Source organism: Hyaena hyaena, unplaced genomic scaffold (assembly GCF_003009895.1).
Source record: "Hyaena hyaena isolate Hyena2069 unplaced genomic scaffold, ASM300989v1 scaffold_336, whole genome shotgun sequence".
In the NCBI taxonomy this organism is placed as follows: Eukaryota; Metazoa; Chordata; class Mammalia; order Carnivora; family Hyaenidae; genus Hyaena; species Hyaena hyaena.
Genome location: NW_024080969.1, coordinates 830659 through 853030, shown reverse-complemented (window position 1 = coordinate 853030; position 22372 = coordinate 830659). Strand labels below are relative to the sequence as shown.

At 44.7% G+C, this 22372-nt stretch overlaps 1 protein-coding gene across 2 annotated transcripts in view; it reads left to right on the top strand.

Moving 5' to 3' along the window:
• CYFIP2 (cytoplasmic FMR1 interacting protein 2) overlaps positions 1–22372 on the top strand; it is a 131952-nt gene that overhangs the window by 104697 nt on the left and 4883 nt on the right. For both annotated transcript variants that reach the window (XM_039249455.1, XM_039249454.1), the window contains exons 27-30: positions 12476–12548; positions 13011–13105; positions 19594–19832; positions 21339–21486. In XM_039249455.1, the coding sequence (XP_039105386.1) occupies positions 12476–12548; positions 13011–13105; positions 19594–19832; positions 21339–21486 (555 nt within the window). The remainder of the gene's footprint in view (positions 1–12475; positions 12549–13010; positions 13106–19593; positions 19833–21338; positions 21487–22372) is intronic.

The following is a 22372-nucleotide window of genomic DNA, read 5'->3' as shown; positions in this document are numbered from 1 at the left end:
ACTTAGAATGTTAAGAAAATATTGTTTTGACATTGGTTTGATGGTTCCCTTTAGGAGATCAGCTAAAACTGGTATATACTTTTTCACCCAGAGATGCCTAAACATAGCATCTAATGCTGTTGTATGTGAATCTGACATGCATATAGCACATTGATCCTATTTTTTAAAATGTGTCCTGAATCTGTATGGTATCTTTTATTTTTTTTATTTTAAAAAATTTCTTTTCAGTGTTTATTTATTTTTGAGAGGCAGAGAGAGACAGAGAGCTGAGTAGAGAAGGGACAGAGAGTGAGGGAGACAGAATCTGAAGCAGGCTCCAGGCTCTGAGCTGTCAGCACAGCTGCAGGGCTCGAACCCATGAACCATGAGATTATGACCTAAGCCGAAGTCGGACACTTAACCGACAGAGTCACCTGGCACCCCTATATGGTATCCTTTAGATAAGAGAAATCAAGTCCTCAGCCTTATAGGCTGAGTGAGTTGGGGACATGAGGTTTTGTATTTTGTATTTCTGTATTTTGGATTTGATGGAAATTGCTCACGGTCGGGGGCTCCTGGCTAGCTCAGTCAGTGGAGCATGCAGCTCTTGACCTTGGGGTTGTGAGTTAGAACCCCATGTTGGGTGTCATCTCTACTTAAAAAATATAAATAAATAAAAATAAAATTTAAATCAGTAGTTAAAAATATTTCAAAAAAAATTAAATCTTTCATGGCCCATGAGTTTTAAGTTAAGTAAAACAGGAAAGGAAAATTTTTAAACTGAAACTAATACAAAAATTAAAATATTCATCCCTTGAAGAATTTTTATGTGGGTCCCTTATATTAAGATATTTTTGCATCCTGATTCCCTAGCCTCTTCACTTTTATTTGCTCTGTTGATGAAGAACAATTTGATAGTAGCTTTTGGTCCTTATTAATCATCTAGTGATTACTTCTTTCATAACCATAACGTATTAGTAGTTGTCCTAAGCAGTAGCAATAATATAGAGAAGCATGGTACTTGGTAAGTGCAGAAGTGACCTGATAGCACTTGTCGGTGCCTAGCCCCTCTCAGAGAGAACCCTCTGTGGAAGCAGGAACACTCTGCAGTTCCCAAACAAGGAGGTCATTGAAGTCTGTTTGGTAGAGCAGTTGCTGCTTCTTCACACTTTAGAAAAAGTATAGGGGACGCCTGGGTGGCTCAGTCAGTTAAGCGTCCAACTTCGGCTCAGGTCATGATCTCATGGTTCATGGGTTCGAGCCCCACATTAGCCTCTGTGCTGACGGCTCAGAGCCTGAAGCCTGCTTCAGATTCTGTGTTTTCCTCTTTCTGCTCCTTCCCTGTTCATGCTGTCTCTGTCACTCAGAAGTGAATAAACATTAAAAAAAAATCTTTTAAAGAATGGGGTTTTTTGTTTGTTTTTATTTAATTTTTATTTATTTTTGAGATAGAGAGAGACAGAGCATGCGTGAAGAAGGGGCAGAGAGAGAAAGGGAGACACAGAATCCAAAACAGACTCCAGGCTCTGAGCTGTCAGCACAGAGTCTGACATGGGGCTTGAACCCACGAGCTGTGAAATCATGACCTGAGCTGAAGTCGAGCGCTTAACTGACTGAGCCACCCAGGTGCCCCAAGAATGTTTTTTAATGTAGGTGCTCACAAAACTGAGGTTCTATCAGAGATAATCTTGGTTTTAGGAGTTGTGCGCTGGAGTATTTAAGGCTGAGTAATCCAATGACTTCAATGTGCTTTCAGTGATTCAGTAAAACATAGAGTCACAACAGAAATGGTAAAAGAAAGGGTCATTGTGACTGTACGTCAGGAGTATAAGGATGTGCATTGTTCTTTCAAATATTTTATATGTTCTGTATTTTTCATAACACAAGTTTGAAGCGGGGAAAAGGAAACTTCATTATGGAATCTAGAAAGTTAAGAAGAAAAAGGGTCACTAAGCAGACAAGGTCACAGTGTATAAGGAGGAAGAAAAGTTACGAGGGTTTTGTTTTTTCCAGCTACTTGTGCTACTTGGTGAGATTTATTTTGGGTAACATATGCTTAGGAGTCACATCTGACCTCATTTTTTAAAATTTATAGAGGCATCTGCTAGTGCTGAACACAGCCACGGCTCTCACGCTGCCCATCTATTTGATTTCTAAGCAGGAAATATCAGTATAGAATCATGGAAAGGCAGATGAAGCCGTGAAAGCTGTCCAGTCCAAACTAGAAAGAGACCACACGGGATTTGTCAGTGGCCCTGAGAGAACTCCTAGAATGCCTCTGTCGGCTGCCCTCTTCCTGTGGACCATGATGGGGAGATATTCCCTGTGGTTGAGGCTCTTTTAGAGGAAAGAAAACAATAATGCCTTTTCCCTGTGTGCAGTTTAAGAGAAATGTCTCAAACCCAGCTTCTTTGAGAGTCACTGCCTATCTATTCTTGTTAAAGCTGAAATTTACTAGTAGGTAAAGCATTGCAGGGGGTGAGGGGTAAAATGACAGAGCTGATTTTCCATGTAGCAGCAAAGGACCTTCATACAGCTATAAATCCGGTCATGTTATCCCCCTGCTTAAACTGACAGGCGGTTTCTCATTGTATTTAACGTTCTAGCTCCCAGCTGTGACCCACAGGGCCACAGGAAATTCGGCCATGCCCACTCCTCCAGCTTCATTCATCCTTTATTACACTCTCTGCCTGGGTTCACAGTCCAGCCACACAGCAGACTTCGAAGGTCAGGGTACAGCTGAATCCTCCCATCCTTGGCTTTTACCCAAATGCTTGTTGACATTTACCTACTTGGTGTTATGGTTTAGGGGACACCAAGAGGACTCCCCCCAACCCAAACAAAAGCATCTCTTCCTCTTTCTATCAGTGTTGGAAATTCTCCTATTAGAGACTTGGTTAATTTGAAATGTTACCTGATCTTTAAAAGCCCCAGGGACACCTGGGTGGCTCAGTTGGTTACATCCGACTTCATCTCAAGTCATGATCTCATGGTTCATGAGTTACAGCCCCGTGTTGGGCTCTGTGCTGACAGCTCAGAGCCTGGAGCCTGCTTCAGATTCTGTGTCTCCTTCTCTCTCTGTGCCTCTCCCACTTGTGCTCTCTCTCTCTCAAAAATAAGTAAATGTTTAAAAAAAAATTTAAAGCCCCAGTAAAATGCAAAGCCTGCTATGATGGGTTTGGAGAAAGATTGAGCCAGTATTTTAGTAGGTAATCATTTATCCAATCATTTTGAGAAATAAGATAGCCACCCAGGAAAGGGGGTGGGGAAACCAAAAGATTCCTCCAGGCCAAAACAAAGGTAAACACAAACACAAAAAGAGAAACTGTCCTGTACATAGTAAGATGAGGATAGTGTATACTAAGTGATAAAAATCGATTACAAAAGAATAGATATTTTTATGCCCCATCATTTAAAAATATATTCTTAAATGTTATATGTATAGATGAACCAGGCAGGATAACCCCCCCAAGATTATCAGTGATGACCCATGGGTGGTGGGATTATAAATTTCTTCCCTTTTAAAAAGATGCATTTGCATTTTCTTATTTTAAAAAAATGAGCATAAATACTTAACCAACAAAAATAAAGAGGATAGAGTAGCAACTTTAAAAACCTGCCTTCTGTGATGTAATGTACAGCATGGTGGCTAGAGTTAACAGTGCTATGCTGTCCACTTGAGAGCTACCGAGAGTGGATCTTCAATGATCTCACCACCACCACCAAAAATGGTAATTGTATGAGGTGAAAGATGTGTTAACTAACCTCATTGTGGGAATCATCTCACAATCATCAGATCGGCAGTGTGTCAAGTCATCACACTGTACACCTTAAATCAACACAATGTTATAGGTCAGTTATATCCCAGTAAAGCCAAGGGGAAAATCTGCCAAACTAATAATTGTTCATGGGACAACCCTTGTCGGAATTAAGTATTGGGGGCATTTCCAGAAGAAAGTGGCAAATGCCAGGTCAGTTAACACATACAGAGTAACTAAAATGGTGGTGGTGGTGGTATTAAGAGATCAAGGACAACAAATTTGTAACATAAGTGCCATTGCCCCTCTTCTAGCCCAGGGCAGACATTAACAATCGACCCTGCTGAGCCTGAATGTGTTGTCAGAATCACCTCCAAAAGCAGCCACTGACTCAGTCATGGAGTCACCCCAGGGCCGCTCCTGGCACATATGTTGACCACAGGCAAATCGTGGAAAGGTAGCCTTCCTCCAGATGTTTCACTTCTTTCTTTTGAACCGTGATCATAATATGTTGGTTTTTAGAGAGCAAAATGCATCTGCTGGGAAAGGATGATTATAAACAGTCAATCTCTGACGTCGGCGGTATGCTTGGCACCCCTTAGGATGGAATCCTCGTGGACAGTATACTGCCTTCATAAACCATTCATAGTCCTGGGGGATTCTTGTTTGTCATCTTTGATGGAAATCATTAACTCCCTCCCCCAAAATAAATACCAGCCCTGACAAGATGACATCATCTCCCAATGAAAGCAAAGTGGTCGGAGACCCCTGGAAACTGTCGTCCTGGCACTGTAGGCACTGGGATCTGTCCTACTTTGGTATCTAGGGGGCAATTGAAATGCCCACTTCCTCTTGGTCAGATGCACGGTCCAGTACAGCAAGGCAACCTGGCGAGGCATAGGGCACTAACTGGGCATCATTCACCAGTCAACGGCTTCTGTTTCAAGGCAGCATGATTCAAGGAGGACCGTGAGCCTCTGTTCTAATTAAAACTCAGACTTCATTCCATTGTTTTCCAGTCCATGAATTTGCTGACTTCTCATTCCAGGGATTTGCAATGAACATCGTTCCCTGGGGTCTTAGCTTTTGCGTTAGCCACATTACAAGGCCAGCCCTTCCAACACCCAGGGTTTGGGGTGTGCAGTCCTGTGGTTGAGAAGGAGATGTGTTCTGGGGGTGGGGGCAGGGTCCACGGGACCTCATGATGAGTAAGAGAAGCTCATATAGTGAGGACATTTACCATCCAGTAGGTTATTACTGGCCACTTGCAGTTTAAAAACCAGCATTCCCATTTTGAGACTTGCCATAGGCGCTTGTCCCTCCTGCGAATCAAGAGGCCTTTTCCTCTCGCCTTGATGCGTGTGCAGACTTATTCTGTGTAATGGTCTCCACGCTAAGTGACACTGCCTCTTTAGTTGTAGGTGCTGTATATTCTTCGGGATATAGACAGAATGTAAGCAAAAGAGCGGAGACCTCTCAGAATTCTCTTGCTGACCTGGGCCTGGCCCCTGGGCCACCCTCCTAAACCAGCCTTGCCCTGTTCTTTCATTTTGCTCCACTGCTGAGTTACACAGCCTTGAATGAGACAGAAATCTTTCTGCAGAGGGAGAAAGGCAGGAAGTGGCCAATGCTTGACTCCTGGGTGTTCTCCTGGAAAGGGCATATCAAAGAGCCTGAGTTCAAGTTTTGCCTGTGTACTTAATAGCTATGAGACTCCAGGAAAGTGATTCAAATCCTCTGAGCCTTAGTTTCCACACCCAAAAACTACCAGGGCTGAGTATAAGTATCCCTTGCTTTTTGCAACTTTGCTTTCCGCCTTGCTTTTCCAGAAGACCTTACAACGGTACCTGTTTTCACTAACCACAAGAAATCCAAAGAGGATTTTGCTTTCAGGAAAAAAGGTGAAAAGCAAAAATAGCATCCAGCCTTTCTTTTGCAGCAAGTGGCCACAGAGGCAGCACGAGTGGCCCCGCCACACTCCTTCCCAGAGGCTGCACTCAGCATCTCAGCATCAGGCTGCCAGAGCTTTGGACTGTGCCTCATTTGTGGTTTAGCTCAACTTATTTTGCACATCCCTTAGAGAGATGTGTCCTAAGGTGTCAAAGAAGCCAAAGAGAGAGGTTGTTTTTTAGGGTCTGGGAATGTTCAAAATGTTTTCCATATAGGGGCGCCTGGGTGGCTTAGTCGGTTAAGCGTCCGACTTTCGCTTAGGTCATGATCTCGCGGTTCGTGGGTTCGAGCCCCGCGTCGGGCTCTGTGCTGACTGCCAGCTCAGAGCCTGGAGCCTGTTTCAGTCTGTGACTCCCTCTCTCTCTGACCCTCCCCTGCTCACGCTGTCTCTCTCTCTCTTTCTTCTAGAAATAAATAAAAATATTTAAAAAAAAATGTTTTCCATATAAATTCACGGTCATTACTTCTTGCTTTATACCATTTGGCCTTAGGACAGGTTTCATTAGGAGTGCTCTATGTTCGGATATTAGGGGAAACCGATTCCCACTTCCCAGTCTCTGTATTAAGTGAAGTGAGGAATGTAAAGTCACCGGAGCTTCAGAAGCAGGCCCTCCGCTACCATGAGTCTCTTCTTTCCTCTTCCCAGAGCTTCCCAGAGGCACTAACTCAGCCTCAGTCCCCGAAAGGAGAGCCTGGCCCCAGTGTGCCCATAGGCCTGTCAGCCCACCCTGCTCTCTTCACACTTGATCTTGATCTCATCTCCCCTCTATCTGCGATTGCACTTTTCCCACCAGTTCAAAACCTGGCCTATTCTCTCCAGCCACCTTGAGGCCATCGCCATCTTATTCCCCACTGTTCTATCCAGCACACACCTTATCAAATGTAGTGGTAGTTTAAGTGGAGGTAGTGGAGGTTTATTTACCTTAGTATCAAACCAGCAGATGTTGAAAAACTAGTGGCTTGCGAAGAAATTATTTACACAAATCCAGGATAGAGGTTACCTCTGGGGTTTGAGGAAGAGAAGTTTCAGTAATTTCCTGTTTCTTTAGCTACAAGATGGCTCTAGACTCTTCATTCTTCAAGCTGCCTATATAGGTCACAATTCTTTCAGTTTGAAGAATGTTAGTAGCTATGACTAAAAATCCAGCAAATAAAGCGACAAATGATGTGATCCTATCAGATATGAGTGAGGCTAAAAAGTTTCTCATGTAGTAAGATTTTAAGTAATCTCCTGTTTCTATGTTTGATAATTTTACATTGTTTTCATCCTGTGTATGTCTCATGAGGGGGAGAATATTCCACACTTCCTCAGACTTTGGGCACATGAGACTGTCATGGGGAAACAATGGGTGTCCAAGTGAATTGGCCCTGGGTCTTAACCCTGTCAGCCCTTCCGCTTCTCTATTGCCACGTGGACCTGAATAGGAAATGTCACTCCCTGAGAATACCAGTGTCCTGGCACATCAGATGGAGATCATAAGAGCCACCTCATAGAATATTCTGAAGTGCAAAGTAGATGATGGGCACAGAGCACCTGGCACATAGCGTTTAGTAATGCTTATTGTCTCTCCTTCCCTGAAGAACAAAGCCATTATGTTGGTATAGATTCTCAATTCTAGGGAAAGACCCTTAGAGACTGTTTAACCCAACCTCTTCATTTTGTGCCATTTAAATTATTCTTAATTGCACATGATAAATCAAATAATACAGATGATCTTATGATGAAAAACATCATTCTTGGCTCTGCTGCACCTCGCCCCACCTGTACCCCAGTCCCCAAGGCAACTTGTTTTAATCATTTCTATTCCTAGTTGTTCTCATTGTTATCTACATAATGCTTAATAATATGAGGATAGCTTCTGTTTCTTAATTGGCAACTTCAGACAATACTTACTGACTCCCTAGTTGGAAAGATGAGATTTTAGCTCATTTACATCTCCCCTCTCTCTTCCTCTTTAATATTTGATTACGTTACTTAGTGCTCCTATTGCTTCCCTTGTAATCAGAGATAATACACTCACTACCATTGCTTCTTTTCGTAACATTATTTAATATCTTGACTCCTTTCTGTGAAAGAGAAAAATTAACACCCCCAACTTGCACTTCTAACACTTCTACCTCCTATGCCCTACGCTTTTGCTTCTGTATGGTCAAAGTTGTATTTTCGTAACATTTGTATTTTCTTCTGCATCCGCAACTTGTTCTTAAGTGTAGCCTAAACAAAACAAAAGGAAATCATATAGTAGTTACATTGTTAAATCTATGCAGTTGTTATTCCTTGCTAGACCAAATGGCATGCTAGGATTTCATTTCCTTCCCTCTAATTCCAGCTCAAATCCCCCAAAACTCCTTATTTTAAAGTTAAAAAGTTACTTTCAGAGTTTTGTTTCAGGTCAATTTTTTACTCTAATATATGTTCAATATAGAAAATTCAGTAAGTACATACAAGTAGAAAAAACAGGGAGAAAGAGAGGGATAGAAAATTAAGAACACCTGAAAATCTCATCACATGGAGCACTTCTTAAAAATGCTTCATATAATTCATACAGAGTAATCAGTAAAATTGAAGAGAAAACACTTTCCTTAGTAATAAGGGGAAGCATCCAGGCCCATATAAGAAAACACAAAATAGAAGAGATTCTGTTCCAAGTCTCAATTCCCTTACATGCCACAGACATCCAACTTTCATTGCACATGCTTGCTAAGCATTTATTATCTATTGGACACCATGCTCCCTTGGAATAAAATATAGTTAAAAATGGACATTGTCCCTACCTTCATACAGTTACATTCCAGTGGGGGGAAGTGGACATTAATCAGTCAGAGGTAGGCAAGTATAAAGTATAAAACAGGTTGAGTTTAGATGTTGAAAGGAAAAGACCGTGATTCTCTGAGGGCACATAACAAAGGAACCTGCCTGCGGTGGGGAGGTATTCAGGGGGTGGAGAATGTCTTCCTGAAGGAATGATGGTTGAATTGAGATCTGAAAGAAGAGTGGGAGTTTACTAAGCAAAGGGAGTAGGGACAGGAGAGGGTGTTTCAGAGAGAAGGCAAAAATTCAGTGATGAGTGCACAGATGGTACATTCAAATAGCAAACACTGTTGTGGCTGGAGCAGAGGGAGCCGGGGGTGAGTGGGGAAGAAACCGGCTCTCAAGGTGCTTCACATGCCAGGGGCTGGAGGGGTTCCTGGGCGGAGTGCAAGGCCAAGTGTAGATCCCTTAAGATAGAGATTAAATAAGTAGGATGTTGACCGTTAGCATAGACGCCCACAGTGGAGGCTTGATTGGCTTCCTGACACAGCCTTTGTATGCTCTAAACTGGACATTTTTGCCCGTGGCAATGGCCTCAGCTACAGAATGCCAAACATATGCCTTCTATGAAAGGTGTTGCAAGGTATGTGGCCGCCTCATTATGCAAATGGCCATGTAGCTCATCCTCCAGGACTTTTCAGGCAAATGCTTTCCCACCTCTATTAGGAAACCACATCCGTCTGTCTTTCCTCACCTTCATTGACAGACTGCATGAGGAGGCAGAAACTACACAGAAAGCATGCCAGCAGAGGCCCCCCCTTGCCCCCAGAGAACCCCTGATCCGACAGTTGTAAATTGGAGGACAGGGGCATATGCAGAGAGGGGTCATGGAACACTCTAATCCCCCCAGAGAAATCTGAAGTGGAAGCTCATCATGTGACATTAACAAAGCAGCAATATTGCTCTTGTAAAGGACCCAGAACCTTCTTCCTCTTCTATCCCCTAAGGTGGCACCCAAGGTCAATTTTACTCACCTAAATTTAATAAAATAGAAAGCTAACAGTTCAGGCAATGGTCAACTTCTCTAGTAAGAAGACGTTTCTAGGAGCAGCTGTGTTTTTTGGAAGAAAAGAAAACGAGAAAGATAGGGAAACTTGGCAGCGGAGCTATTGTAACCAACCCTCTGCTTAGAATACTTCCGCAGTTCCTTATTGCACTTAAGATAAAATCAGACTTTATACCATGCCTGTGAACTCCCATGTGATCTGGTTCCTCCCTACTGTTAGGGTCTCAGTGTGTACTGTGATTCCCAGCATGGCATCACTAGGCTCCAGCTTACCTTCTGCCCCAGAGCCTTTGCACTGGAATGTTCTTACCTCATATGTGTACAGCTGGCTCCCTCACTTCATTCCATCTTCTATTCAAATGTCTCTCCCTCAAAAAGGAGGTTTCCTTAACCACCCTTCCTCAAGTAGGCCCTTCCCCACTCCCCGTCACTCTCTACCCTATTACCTTATTTTGTTTTATCACCATCTGAAATTTTCTGATTTGTTTGTTTTATCTGTCTCTATCAACTAAAATATAAATTCCATGAGGGCAGAGATCTAGTCTAACTTGTTCAACATCATATCTGCAAAGGCTAGAACAGTGCCAGGTGCTCCACCAATCTTTGTTGGCTGAATGGATGTAATGCTATTCTCATGCTTGGAGGTTAGTCATGTGGATAAATACATATATTTATTTGTCTAAGACAAATATGAGATAACAAATGTGCATTTGTTAATCAAATTTATTGAGAAACCATTAAGTCCTAGGCACTGGGGAGAAGATGCAGAACTAGAGACCGCACCCCCCACCCTTAAGGACCTCAGAGTGTTGTGGTGGCCAGTGGGAAGAAATGTGGAAAGAAGCGAGAGACATGAGAACTTGGGGGTCCCTGGGTGGCTCAGTTGGTCAAGTGTCTGAATCTTGATTTTGGCTCAGGTCATGATCTCACGGTTCACGAGATCCAGCCCCACATTGGGCTCTGTGCTGACGGTGCAAAGCCGGTTTAGGATTCTCTCTCTCCTTCTCTCTGCCCCTCCCCTGCTTATGTGCTCTTTCTCTCTCTCTCTTTCTCAATAAATAAACATTTAAAAAGAGAGAAAGAGAGAGACATGAGGACTTAATGGTCATGGGAAGTGAAGAGAAAGAAAATGAGCCCCAGGCTTTAGGCTTGGGCAAATGAGGAGATGATTGTGCCATTTGGTGAGCAAATGGGGGAAGTAGGGGACAGTCAACTTTAGAAATGTTGAGGTATGGAATATGCGAGTGGTGATATGCAGCAAGGAGCTGGATATCCAAGTGGGGACCTTGGGAAGGGTGAAAGCCGCCATGTCCTTGACATGTACAAACCCCCAAAACACACTCAAGGAAAACATTGGTAACGTGAATAGTCAGTCCTATGTCTATCAAAGAAATGTTATTTCTTATTTTTAAAAAAATTTCCAACAAAGAAAACTCCACATGCACATGGTTTCACTTGTGAATTCTACCAAGCATCTCAGGAAGAAATAATACCAATTCTGTTCAGTTGCTTCCAAAATACAGAAAAGAGGGGAGCTCTTCCCAAATCATCTTACAAGGTCAGCATTATCCTAATACCAAAACCAAAGACATTAAAAAAGAAAACAACAAATCAGTGCCCCTCATGAATAAAGTGTAAAAATTCTCAATAAAATATTAGCAAATAATATCCAGCAGTACGTAAAAAGCAAAATGCATCATTGCCAAGTGAGGTTTATGCCCACAATGCAAGGCCATATGATTTTTCATCATTGAAAAATCAATCAATGTAATTCACCATATTAATAAATTATAGCCTGAATGATCAATAAGACAAGTTTTAGATTGATATGATGAAGCCAAGCACCTAAGTTTAGAAATAGCAATGAGGACCAGGTTGTTTGATCTACTGGTTATGGGAGAAAATAGCTTCATTAAGAAAGAGGGAAATTTTCCCCTCTGGCGAAAACACTGAGATCTGTGTCCTTTTGGAAAAGGGCTGGCCAGGCAGGTTCTTTTGAAAGGTTCACTTGTCTTTCCTCTGCTAGCCTTGCTTCAAGGACTGATCTGTAGTATAAAAGGAGTTTGGGGGCTCTCCTCTTGAGCAGCCAGCCTTCCGGGTTTCCAGGACGGCATATTCCACCCATGCCTGGGTAAGGAAAGCCAGGGGCACTCATAGTCCTGTTTTCCTCAGATGCTTAGGATCCAGGAATGCCGGAGTTGAATGAAGCCTGGGTCCTACCCAGTCCAAATCCCCACACTTTAAAGAAGAGAAGCCAAGAGCCATGGAGGATGGCTTCCCTCCATCCCCTTTCCCCATCTGTTCTGAAATCCATTGATCGTAAACTGATCCTGGAACACCAAGCCCATTAGACCTGATCCTGCAGGCCTGTTTCCCCCAGACTTTCCCCTCTTTTTAAGCCTTTTATGCATAGTAAGTCACCATCAAAACAGATGTGTCCTAGGTTCTAGTTTCTCTGTCCTCACCATTTGGTGTCTGTGTGGAGAAAACCAAACAGACACATGGCTTTGCATAGAATCATGTGCATCGGTGGATGGGCAGATTGGCCAAGCCACCTGCTTTGAGCTTACAAGCCTTATAACCACAAAGACACAGGTTCTGGGCCCCATCATCTCTATTTGATTCCCCTGTCACTCATTTGAAATCCTTAACAAATTCCTTGTGAGATTATAATGAAACATGTATTGCACATTCATTTTGTGTCAAGGACCATCCTATAAGGTTATGCTTTCTCTCACTCAATCCTAACAAAAACCCATTAAATGGGTACTATTCTGGTCCTCATTTTACAGGTGAATAAATAGGCTCAAAGTGATTAAGCAACTTGCCTAAGATGCCACGGCTAGTAAGTAGAAGAGGCAGAATTTGAACCCTGGCTGTCTGCGGCACTCAAGCTTTCAGAAATGAAAATTCTTCGTGGTTTAAAATGAACATTGTTTTCCCTTTTCCTTCCCCCATTTCTGTTTGCAGTCTCAGGAGGAAGTCTGTGATTTGCTCCATGCTGCACCATTCCAAAACATCTTGCCTAGAGTCTACATCAAAGGTAAGAAATCACTAACAGCCACTAAGTAGCCAACTTACATTTGAACTTCATGCCCACCTAATCCCAATAAACTCAGATCTGCAGTCGAGAAAGGTTAAATAAAGCTTTGGGCAGCTATTCAATATTCACAGAATCAACAGAATTAAAAATGACACTCCAGGCCTTGTTCCTTGGTCCTTCTAGATCCCCAATGTGTTCCTGTCTAGTCTTCCTTTAATTCATTCCAATGATGGGGAACTCACCACCCTACAAGGCAGATAGTTCTGTTGCTGGACAAAGGTAATAGAACATTTTCTTCTAGTGAGTCCTGATCACACTTTCCAGAACGAAGGAGAACAGTTTGACACAGTCTGTCCAAGTTTTGGAACACAGATACGTCACCAGTCCTCTGAGAGTTTTTCGTTCTTCAGGTCCCCCAGGGTGCCCTGAGTCTCATTTCCTGCTCTGCTGCTCCTTTTGCAGAAGGGGAGCGTCTGGAAGTCCGGATGAAACGCCTGGAAGCCAAGTATGCCCCACTTCACCTGGTCCCTCTGATAGAGCGGCTGGGGACCCCTCAGGTACAATCCTCTTTTTTTTTTTAACAATTAATTTTTATTTATTTTGAGAAACATAGAGAGCAAGCAGGGGAGGAACAGAGAGAGAGGGAGACAGAATCCCAAGCAGTCTCTACACCATCAGAGCAGAACCTGACACAGGCCTTGAACCTATGGACTGTGAGATCATGACCTGAGCCAAAATTAAGAGAGTTGGACACTTAACTGATTGAGCCACCTAGGCGCCCCAGGCACAATACTTCTATCATGGACTCTGAGAACCAAAAGGAACTTTAAAGGGAGAGCATTTGGTTTAACACCCTCATTTTAAAGGCAGGGCAACTGAGGCCCAGAAAGAGGAATGTCTACAAAGCCTGTTAGTGGCAGGGTCAGGTCTGGAATGAGATTTGCTGTTTTTCAGGCCTGAGAAACAGGGGTCTTCTACACCCTGTATCAGCTGTTCTACCAAGAAAGAAGGAAGTCAGACAAGTATCTATTGTGCTTCTCTGAGTATCAGGAATTCTGCTAAGTTACCTCTCAGAATTAAATGTCCATACACCCTGAGAACCAGCAATTCACCTCTGGATATCTTTGCTAGAAAAACACAGGAACACAGCTGCTTACTGTAGCATTGTTTGTTAAAGCAAACACTAGAAACAACCTTTAGAGGTTTGACTAAATGTGATAAAGGTATCTAAATGCTCAATACTCTCTATATAATAATGAAAAGGAAAAGGGAGATCTAGGTGCATCAATATGCACAGGTCATAAGCGCATGGTTGGGTGAAGAACGCATACAACAAAACCCATCAGTGAAACTTTTCCTAAAACATGATATACTCCTAGTTCATAATCGTAGCGCCCCCTGGAGAGGGAGGTGAAGGAGACACAGATGGGGCAGTGATCACGGGGCACTTCAGCTTTATCTGTAATGAGCTAATCTTTTCAAAAGTGAATAAGCTCATATGTTAATTCTGTGATTAAAATCAGTTTTTACAGGGGCGCCTGGCTATCTCAGACAATAGAGCATGTGACTCTTGATCTCGGGGTTGTGAGTTCAAGCCCCATGTTGGATGTAGAGATGCCTTAAAAATAAAATATTTGAAACAAAACTTAATGTTTACAAACCAGTGCCAGTTGCTCTGCACATGAGGATGAGTGGGGCAGGACCCCTGCCTCAGAGAACTTAGACAGAGGCAGGAGTCAGGAAGAGAAAAGGGGAGGGACCCAACAAGGGTCTCTTGCTGTCTTCCTTTCAAGTTGACTTGAGTAATCTGTACATTTTCGGGAGGCCAGGGGAGGAACTCCGGAGGTAGAGAAATGAGGCGCCCTGGTGAGATGAGCCAGGGTGGGTCTGTTTTGTTCGCCTTTGCCAACTGTTTAATAGGTTTAGGATTCCATTGTGCATTTGGGCTTGCATTCCAGGGGTCCTCTCGGCTTTTATCACAAAAGCTGATGAGTCCAAGGGACTCAGTAGGGGGTAGAAGGCAGCCTGTTCTCTCAAAAATCAGGGCAAGTATTTGGAGCACATTGCAGGACCCGATCTGCTCCAGTGTCAGGCTCCTGAGCACTGTCGCCAGACCACCTGCATGCCACCCACCTCCTACTGAAAACCATGACTCAGTGTTCGGTGGCATCTAGGTCCTTTGAGTCACCACGGGGAGAATTCAGATTCTGTGCAGTGCATATACTTTTTTTTTTTTTGGCCTTCAGAGGCTGAACAGAGGAGTCCTCTAAAGATTTCCTTTTAGGGAGAAATCCCCCAAGCCAGCGACGTAAAATGTGTCTGTTCCGCCGCTGGTGTCATCCTACAAGAATCTGGCCTCTCGCATCCAGGGTTTGGCATGTGTTTCCACTTAGAAGACTGTGAATTCCTTCCCTGTTCTGGCAAACACCATTTCCTTGGGACTGATAGAAATCTCAATTTGTCAAATGCTGCGTGTTTGACCAACGAAAGCCTAGACATTCTGCTGGAGAGGAAGTGCCAGTTTTCTGTCTCCTGGCCCTCAAGGAATAGTCCCAAACTTAGTCGTTCCATAGACCAAACAAAAGTTAACAGAATTATGACCTTCCACGCTAGCTGGGGTTCAGGGGACTCACGTGATAGCTAAGTGAGCAACAGGGAGGTTCTGCCACATATTTAAAGTCAAGAGGTTTTGATGGTATCATACCGCTGGCATTGATTTCTGGGACATACTCGGGTGATCTGAGTTGATCTCCAGTGCTATCATGGAAAGCACACTAGCCTTGGGTCTTGTCCCAGCTTCACACTTGAATTGATGCATAATCTACTGCTAGACCTTGAATATCTCAGTCTTTGTTTCCTCACCTGTGAAATGGGCTAATAGTAGTTTGGCAGCCATAGTTGAGCTGTCTTTCCTGATTGTTGTACAAAAATAAGTTAAAAGACTTTCAAAAAACACAAAGGATGATATCAAGGATTAGCGAGATATAATTCTCCTCCAAAGGGCAGTAAATGTAATCAAAGTGTTTCACAAAGAAATTTATTTCCACATTTATTTTCAGAGATGCTTTTTCTTTTCCCTTGTTAACTCAGAAAAGAACGGCAGGAAGAGAGAGAAAAAACTCCCACTGAGTTAGACTAGGGAAGAATTGGATGAAATATATGTAAAACACACATCATATATATGTTTATAACACCAGGTCACAAATTGAGGGCCTTTGCTGCAAACAGTCAGTAATGCACATTTTTCAAAGGGAAAAGGACGTGAAAGAAAACTTACACCCTAAAAAGTATAAATGCCAGCAGAGTGAAAGTGTTCAGCCTTTCCAATGATCACTGAAACGGAAATTAGAAAAATAGGGTACAATTTTTCATCTCTCAAGTTGGCAAAGAACTTTGCTTACTGGTAACAGTGCTAGTGAGGGTACAAAGTGCAGACTTCACACACAGGGTAGAGAGCGCTTCTGCTTGTCTTCGGACCAGTGTGCTGCTATGTCGCAAAAGCCTTTTAAAGTGTGTACACACTTGAACTACGTTGTCCTACTCCTCCTTCTAGGATTTTATCCTAAGAAAATGATCAGAGATAAGCTTAAAAAGTGTTATGTAGTAGGACAGTTGCTTAAGAATTAGCTGCGATAATGAAAATTTGTAAGCACGTTAAAATAACCAGTAAGAGTAGAAGACTGGAGGGGCGCCTGGGTGTCTCAGTCGGTTAAGCATCCAACTTTGGCTCAGGTCATGATTTCACCACTCATGAGTTTGAGCCCCACATCATACTCTGTGCTGACAGCTCAGAGCCTGGAGCCTGCTTCGGATTCTGTGTCTTCCTCTGTCTCTCTGCCCCTCCCCCATCCATGCTCTATCTCTCTCTCTCTCAAAAATAAATAAACATAAAGAATATAAAAATAAAAAGAGTAGAAGACTCGATAAATGATAATATATCAATGGCCATTTTATATAACCATTAAAAATTATATTACTGAAAATATTGAAGGAGATGTTTTTTTTAGATTGTTGCTATCTGAAGAGGAAAAAAGCAGGGTAAACAAATTCTGTTGAATATAGATACATACACACACTCACATAATAAACACAAATCATATATCTGTATTTTAAGAAACCTCATTTCTAAGTAGTTGGGTTCATGTGAGATTTGTATTTTCTTATAACTTTTTGAAAATGTTTTTCAATATTTATCCAAGTGACTGTGTGTTACTCTTATAACTCCCAGGAGAAACTGTAAGGGTAAATGCTTCTCCAAGGCCCAGGGACAAAACCCCTAAACCATTTCAGTCATGGGCCCTTTGGTTGGCTGTAGAGGAGAGGTCACCAGAGTTCAGTCTATCTGCAGATTTATAAACCCCATTTCTGATTTTCCCCCAACATGATTGTCAGTCCCTGGGGATTGATTCAGGCTAACTAGATGCCCAGGAGATTAATTAGTAAACCATAAGTCTCTGTGTTAATTTATAGAGAAGAATATCCATGACTTGAGAACAAATATGGGCTTTTTATTTATTTAGTGACCATCATCCATGTACCAGGCACTACCTTTATTTTTTTTAGCTCTTAATATGACTTTATTTTTTTAATATAGTTTATTGTCAAGTTGGTTTCCATATAACACCCAGTGTTCATCCCCACAAGTGCCCTCCTCCATGCCCATCACCCATTTTCCCCTCCCCCACAACCCCATCAACCCTCAGTCTGTTCTCAGTATTCAAGAGTCTCTCATGGTTTGCCTCCCTCCCTGTCTGTAACTATTTTCCCTTCCCCTCCCCCATGGTCTGCTGTTAAGTCTCTCCTGTTCCACATATGAGTGAAAACATATGGTAGCCGTCCTTCTCTGCCTGACTTATTTCGCTCAGCATAACACCCTCAAGGTCCATCCATGTTGCTACACATGGCCAGATTTCATTGTTTCTCATTGCCATGTAGTATTCCATGGTATAGATAAACCACATCTTCTTGATCCATTCTTCTGTTGATGGACACTTAGGCTCTTTCCATGTTTTGGCTATTGTGGAGAGTGCTGCTATGAACATTGGGGTCCATGTGCTCCTATGCATCAGCACTCCTGTATCCCTTGGGTAAATTCCTAGCAGTGCTATTGCTGGGTCATACGGGAGTTCTATTGTTAATTTTTTGAGGAACCTCCACACTGTTTTCCAGAGTGGCTGCACCAGTTTGCATTCCCACCAACAGTGTAAGAGGGCCAGGCACTCTCTTTCAGAGTGGAGAGCCCTTTCAGGGTCCAAATACAAGCCTAGAGCATTGCCTGATAAGAACAGAATGAAACACTGGGTTCAGGATTCTTTTGAGGACATTTCTAGCCAACTGTGACAACCGGAATGGTCTCTTCTCTGCTCAGGAGCTTTCTCTGCCCATGGAACCAGGATGAGTCACTGTGAATCAGGGTTCCCTCTCCTTCATGTTTGAAACACAAATTTGTCTTCCAATTCACATTTTTGTGTGTGTGCGCTAGACTTCTTTCAGTTTATAGTTGTCATGACAACTAAGCTCATGACCCATTTTCCTAATGGGCTCCAGTGTTGTGTTTCCTGATTTATTTCCTTCTGTGGATTAATTTAGAGATTGCCCTCCTTCTAGGGGCCCCAGGGTAATAGCTTAAAGGGGGAAGTCAGGTAGGCCCCTTCCAGGCACTCTGTCAAATGAGGTCTCTGGGGAGACTTCCTTTTGGAGAGCTGACCCCATGCATGCCCTGTGGACCTCTCCATCTAGAGGCTGGCCCTCTTTAGCCTTGTCCCTAGGTTTGGAGACCTTACTTTGACCTTGTTAATGTCTGTCTGCCATTTGCAGATGGTTTTGAGACCTCTACCCCTAGACAGCTTTACTCATAATGCAGACAGTAATGTGTTTTGATGTGCTTGTCTAGCCAGCTGATTATTAGAGATGCAATAACCAGGACCCACATGTGAAGCCAGTTTAAATGATTAATCGAGATAGTTTACAATGGTCAGAGGACTTCTAATTGGAGGAGATGATCCTGTAAAATCAGTGGTAAATATTTAAAGAGTAACATATGCTTATTGTGGAACATTCAACTTTTACAGAAGTGTTTAAAATAAAAAGTGAGGGGCGCCTGGGTGGCTTAGTCGGTTGAGCGTCCGACTTTCGCTTAGGTCATGATCTCGCGGTTCGTGGGTTCGAGCCCCGCGTCGGGCTCTGTGCTGACTGCCAGCTCAGAGCCTGGAGCCTGTTTCAGTCTGTGACTCCCTCTCTCTCTGACCCTCCCCTGCTCATGCTGTCTCTCTCTCTCTCTCCTAGAAATAAATAAAAATAAAAAAAAAAAAAAAAAACATTTAAAATAAAAAGTGAAAGCCCTGCATACTTCTCCAAGCCTATCTGCTCCCACAGTTGATATTTCCTTCTAAACTATTTTAGACACACACACAAACACACACACACACCCCACAGATAGTGTTGTTTGTTTGTCTATGGGATTGTATCTTGTTGATGTGTTTAATAGGATTACAGTATACATTCTTTTTTGGAAACTTGCTCTGTATTCACTTAACAATTTAAGCCATTGATCTAGACTACCAGGGTTCAAATCCAAGCTTTTACTACTCACTGGCTGCCTCTCTGAGCCTCAGTTTCTTCATCTGTACAGTGGGGGTAACAGTGGCAGTGTTTCATGGGATTGTTCCTTCTTTCATGGGGTTGATGTGAGGTATAAGTAGCTTAGGACAAGGCCTCACATATTACATACACACTCAGTGAGTGTGAACTGCTAGTAGTTTCATCTCAGTCCTTGCAGTGGATACATGGCATTTCCTGATGTGGTAGACCTAGATTTTTTTTAGCTGGACTCCTCCTCTTTGATGGCTCCTAGATTTTACTTACCATACATAAGTCTTACCATAAGACACCCCCACTGGTGCACTAAGGTGTACAAAGTTAGTGCCCTGCTGTGGGTGAATGAATCCCATATACAGCCAGCTCCCAGGTGTGAGACTCCCTCGTGAGGGGTGGCAGACAGCGTCTGAGGTAAGGATAGAAGGCTTATGCACTTCTCTATCCCCAGCAAATCGCCATCGCCCGGGAGGGCGACCTGCTGACCAAGGAGCGGTTGTGCTGCGGCCTGTCCATGTTTGAAGTCATCCTGACACGCATCCGGAGTTACCTGCAGGACCCCATCTGGCGGGGCCCGCCGCCCACCAATGGCGTCATGCACGTTGACGAGTGTGTGGAGTTCCACCGCCTCTGGAGTGCCATGCAGTTCGTCTACTGCATCCCTGTGGGGACCAATGAGTTCACAGCCGAGTGAGTGCCCCCCAGGAAGGCTGGGTCGCCACCCAACCTGCCTTTGTCCCTTGATCCAGAGTCACCAGGCCACCAGGGCTCACCCAAAAAGGTGGGCAGGGGCAGGTTGTCCGCCAGCTGCCGTGGAATACATGTATGTGCTAGGTGCTGGACAGACACCAGTACTGAGCAAACGTACATGGTTCCTGGCCTCATGGGGTTTACAGAGACAAGATGCACAGACATAAGGCACATTGAATGAGGTTGCTTGGCAGGAAGGGTGACAGGTGCATGAGAAGGGAGCAGAATGAGGTTTTGGAATGTAAATCACACAGTAGATCGGAGCCTTGAACATTGCCTGGGATTCAACCCTTAGAGGGAAGGAGAGGACATTCCAGGAAAAGCAACACGTGCTGGAGGCAGAGGAGTGTGTGCGTGAGCATGTGCGCTGGGGTTGAAGACCCCTCAGGGCCTCGTCTTTCCGAGACCCGAAGCTGCCCTGATCGTGGGGGCAGGAGGGAGCCCTGCTGAGGGTTTGGCACTGAGAACCCCAGTGTCCACCTCACCCCTCACAAAATTACAGGATTCATAGAACCGAGAGAAAGGCCTCCCCAGCAGAGGGTCATGCCCTAACTTGCTCACACGGTCCTGGCTTGTGAGGCCTCCGCTCCTGAAAACCAGGAAGCCTTCGAGAGTAACCCAACCTCTCTGCTGTCCGCAGAGAGGACCAAAGCCGATTCCAGTTCTTCCTTCCCTCACCCAGCTACACATCAAGAACACGGTGGTGAAGGACGCAGGCAAGGCCTGTCCTCCAGGGGCCAAGAGCTGGGGAACAAGCAAGTGAGGTCCAGAGAAACTTCCCCAAGGCTGTGGTGTTGGGGCTGGGCCGGGGGAGCTGTTTTCAGAGCCGCTGCTGGGCCTGCATGTAATGGGAAGCAGGGAAACCTGCCCATCGGGCCGTGGCTGCTCTTTGAGGACAAGAAAACAGCAGAGAAATGACCCCACAGACTCCGAAATCGCCAAGATGCTGCTGCGTGCAGGAAGCACGCAGGCTGAGCCTTACCAGACCACGGGGACCCGCAGCCCCCCCACCCCCCCCGCCCCAGCAGCGTCTGCTCATCCACACACCGAGCCCCATCTCTGCCTCAGCCTGCGTGGGCCACCCGGTCTCCCTGTTTGAGACAGTCCTTTGCTTGACACTCATTCCTCTCGCTCCTCTACAGAGAGTCCTAGACAGATTCTCATCTGAATTCTAACCAGCCACATAGATCTCAAGAACTGGCTGAATTTTTCCCCCTACAAATTTGTTTTCTGCAAAGGTGATTTTTCCATCAGTGGCTAACAGGCTGACGCCTCTTTGTGGTTAGAAGGACTTCTAATGTAACCACAGTCCCTGGAACGAATGAACGTATGCTCCCATCTTCCCTTGCGCCCACTTTACAGATTAAGAGGATTGACCCAGGGACGCACCCCCCCCCCCGCCCTCCCCTGCCCCTCACTCTAGCCACTTCCTCTCCCCGCTCCCAGGCAGTGTTTTGGTGATGGTCTGAACTGGGCCGGCTGCTCCATCATCGTCCTGCTGGGCCAGCAGCGTCGCTTCGACCTGTTTGACTTCTGTTATCACCTGCTAAAAGTACAGAGGCAGGACGGGAAGGATGAGGTCATTAAGAATGTGGTAAGCAGCTCGTGGCGGGGGCCAGGGAGGGGGGGCCGGGCCTGACAGGCAGGCTTTCATCTGAAAAGGAGGGCGAGCCACTGGTGGAGGCCAAGTCCTCACACCACAGGTAGGTACAAAGATGTTCAGCGGCCAGGGGCCTTCTTGTAGGAAGCCATGAGTCACTTGCTCATAACCTGCTGGGATGAATCAGGGCACCCCACAGGGCTGGGCCGGGCTCCAGACCTGAATTACCCCTTCCCTGTGCCAGTCAGACTGCTGATACTGGTGTCTCATCCACACAGACTCTCACTGAGCACAGAAGTCGTGCAGGCATTGTGGAGTAAGCGGGGCTGCTGGGGCGCATTGACAAGGGCCGTCTAAATTGGGCTGAGAGGACAGGCAGGGAGGGGTGGCCAGAGAAGGCGTCCCATGGAGGTAGCGCTTGGGCTGAGTCCAGGAGGGCCAGCAGCCAATAACCAGGCAGAAAGTGGGGTACAGCGTGGGGAGGATGTTCCAGACAGAGGGAACAGCCATAGCAGAGGCACAGAGACATGAAGACGTGTGGCTAGAACAGAGGTTGGCACTCTAGGACCAGCTGAAATCAGAGGGAAGCAGGAGCTACCTCGTCAAGGGTTTTTTGTTGTGTTTTGTTTTGTTTTGGTCATTGTGGCAGAGTAGACATAAAACATACAAGTTGCTGTCTTAACCATCTTTAAGCGTGTGGTGCGGTGGCATTAGGTACACTCACACTGTCATGCAGCCGTCACCGCCATCCATCTCCAGAACTTTTCCAGCTTCCCAAACTGAAGCTCTGTGTGTGTGAAACACTAACTCCCCAGTCTCCCCTCCCCCATGCCTCCGGTAAGCACCCTTCCACCTTCTGTCTCTAGGATCTGATGACTCC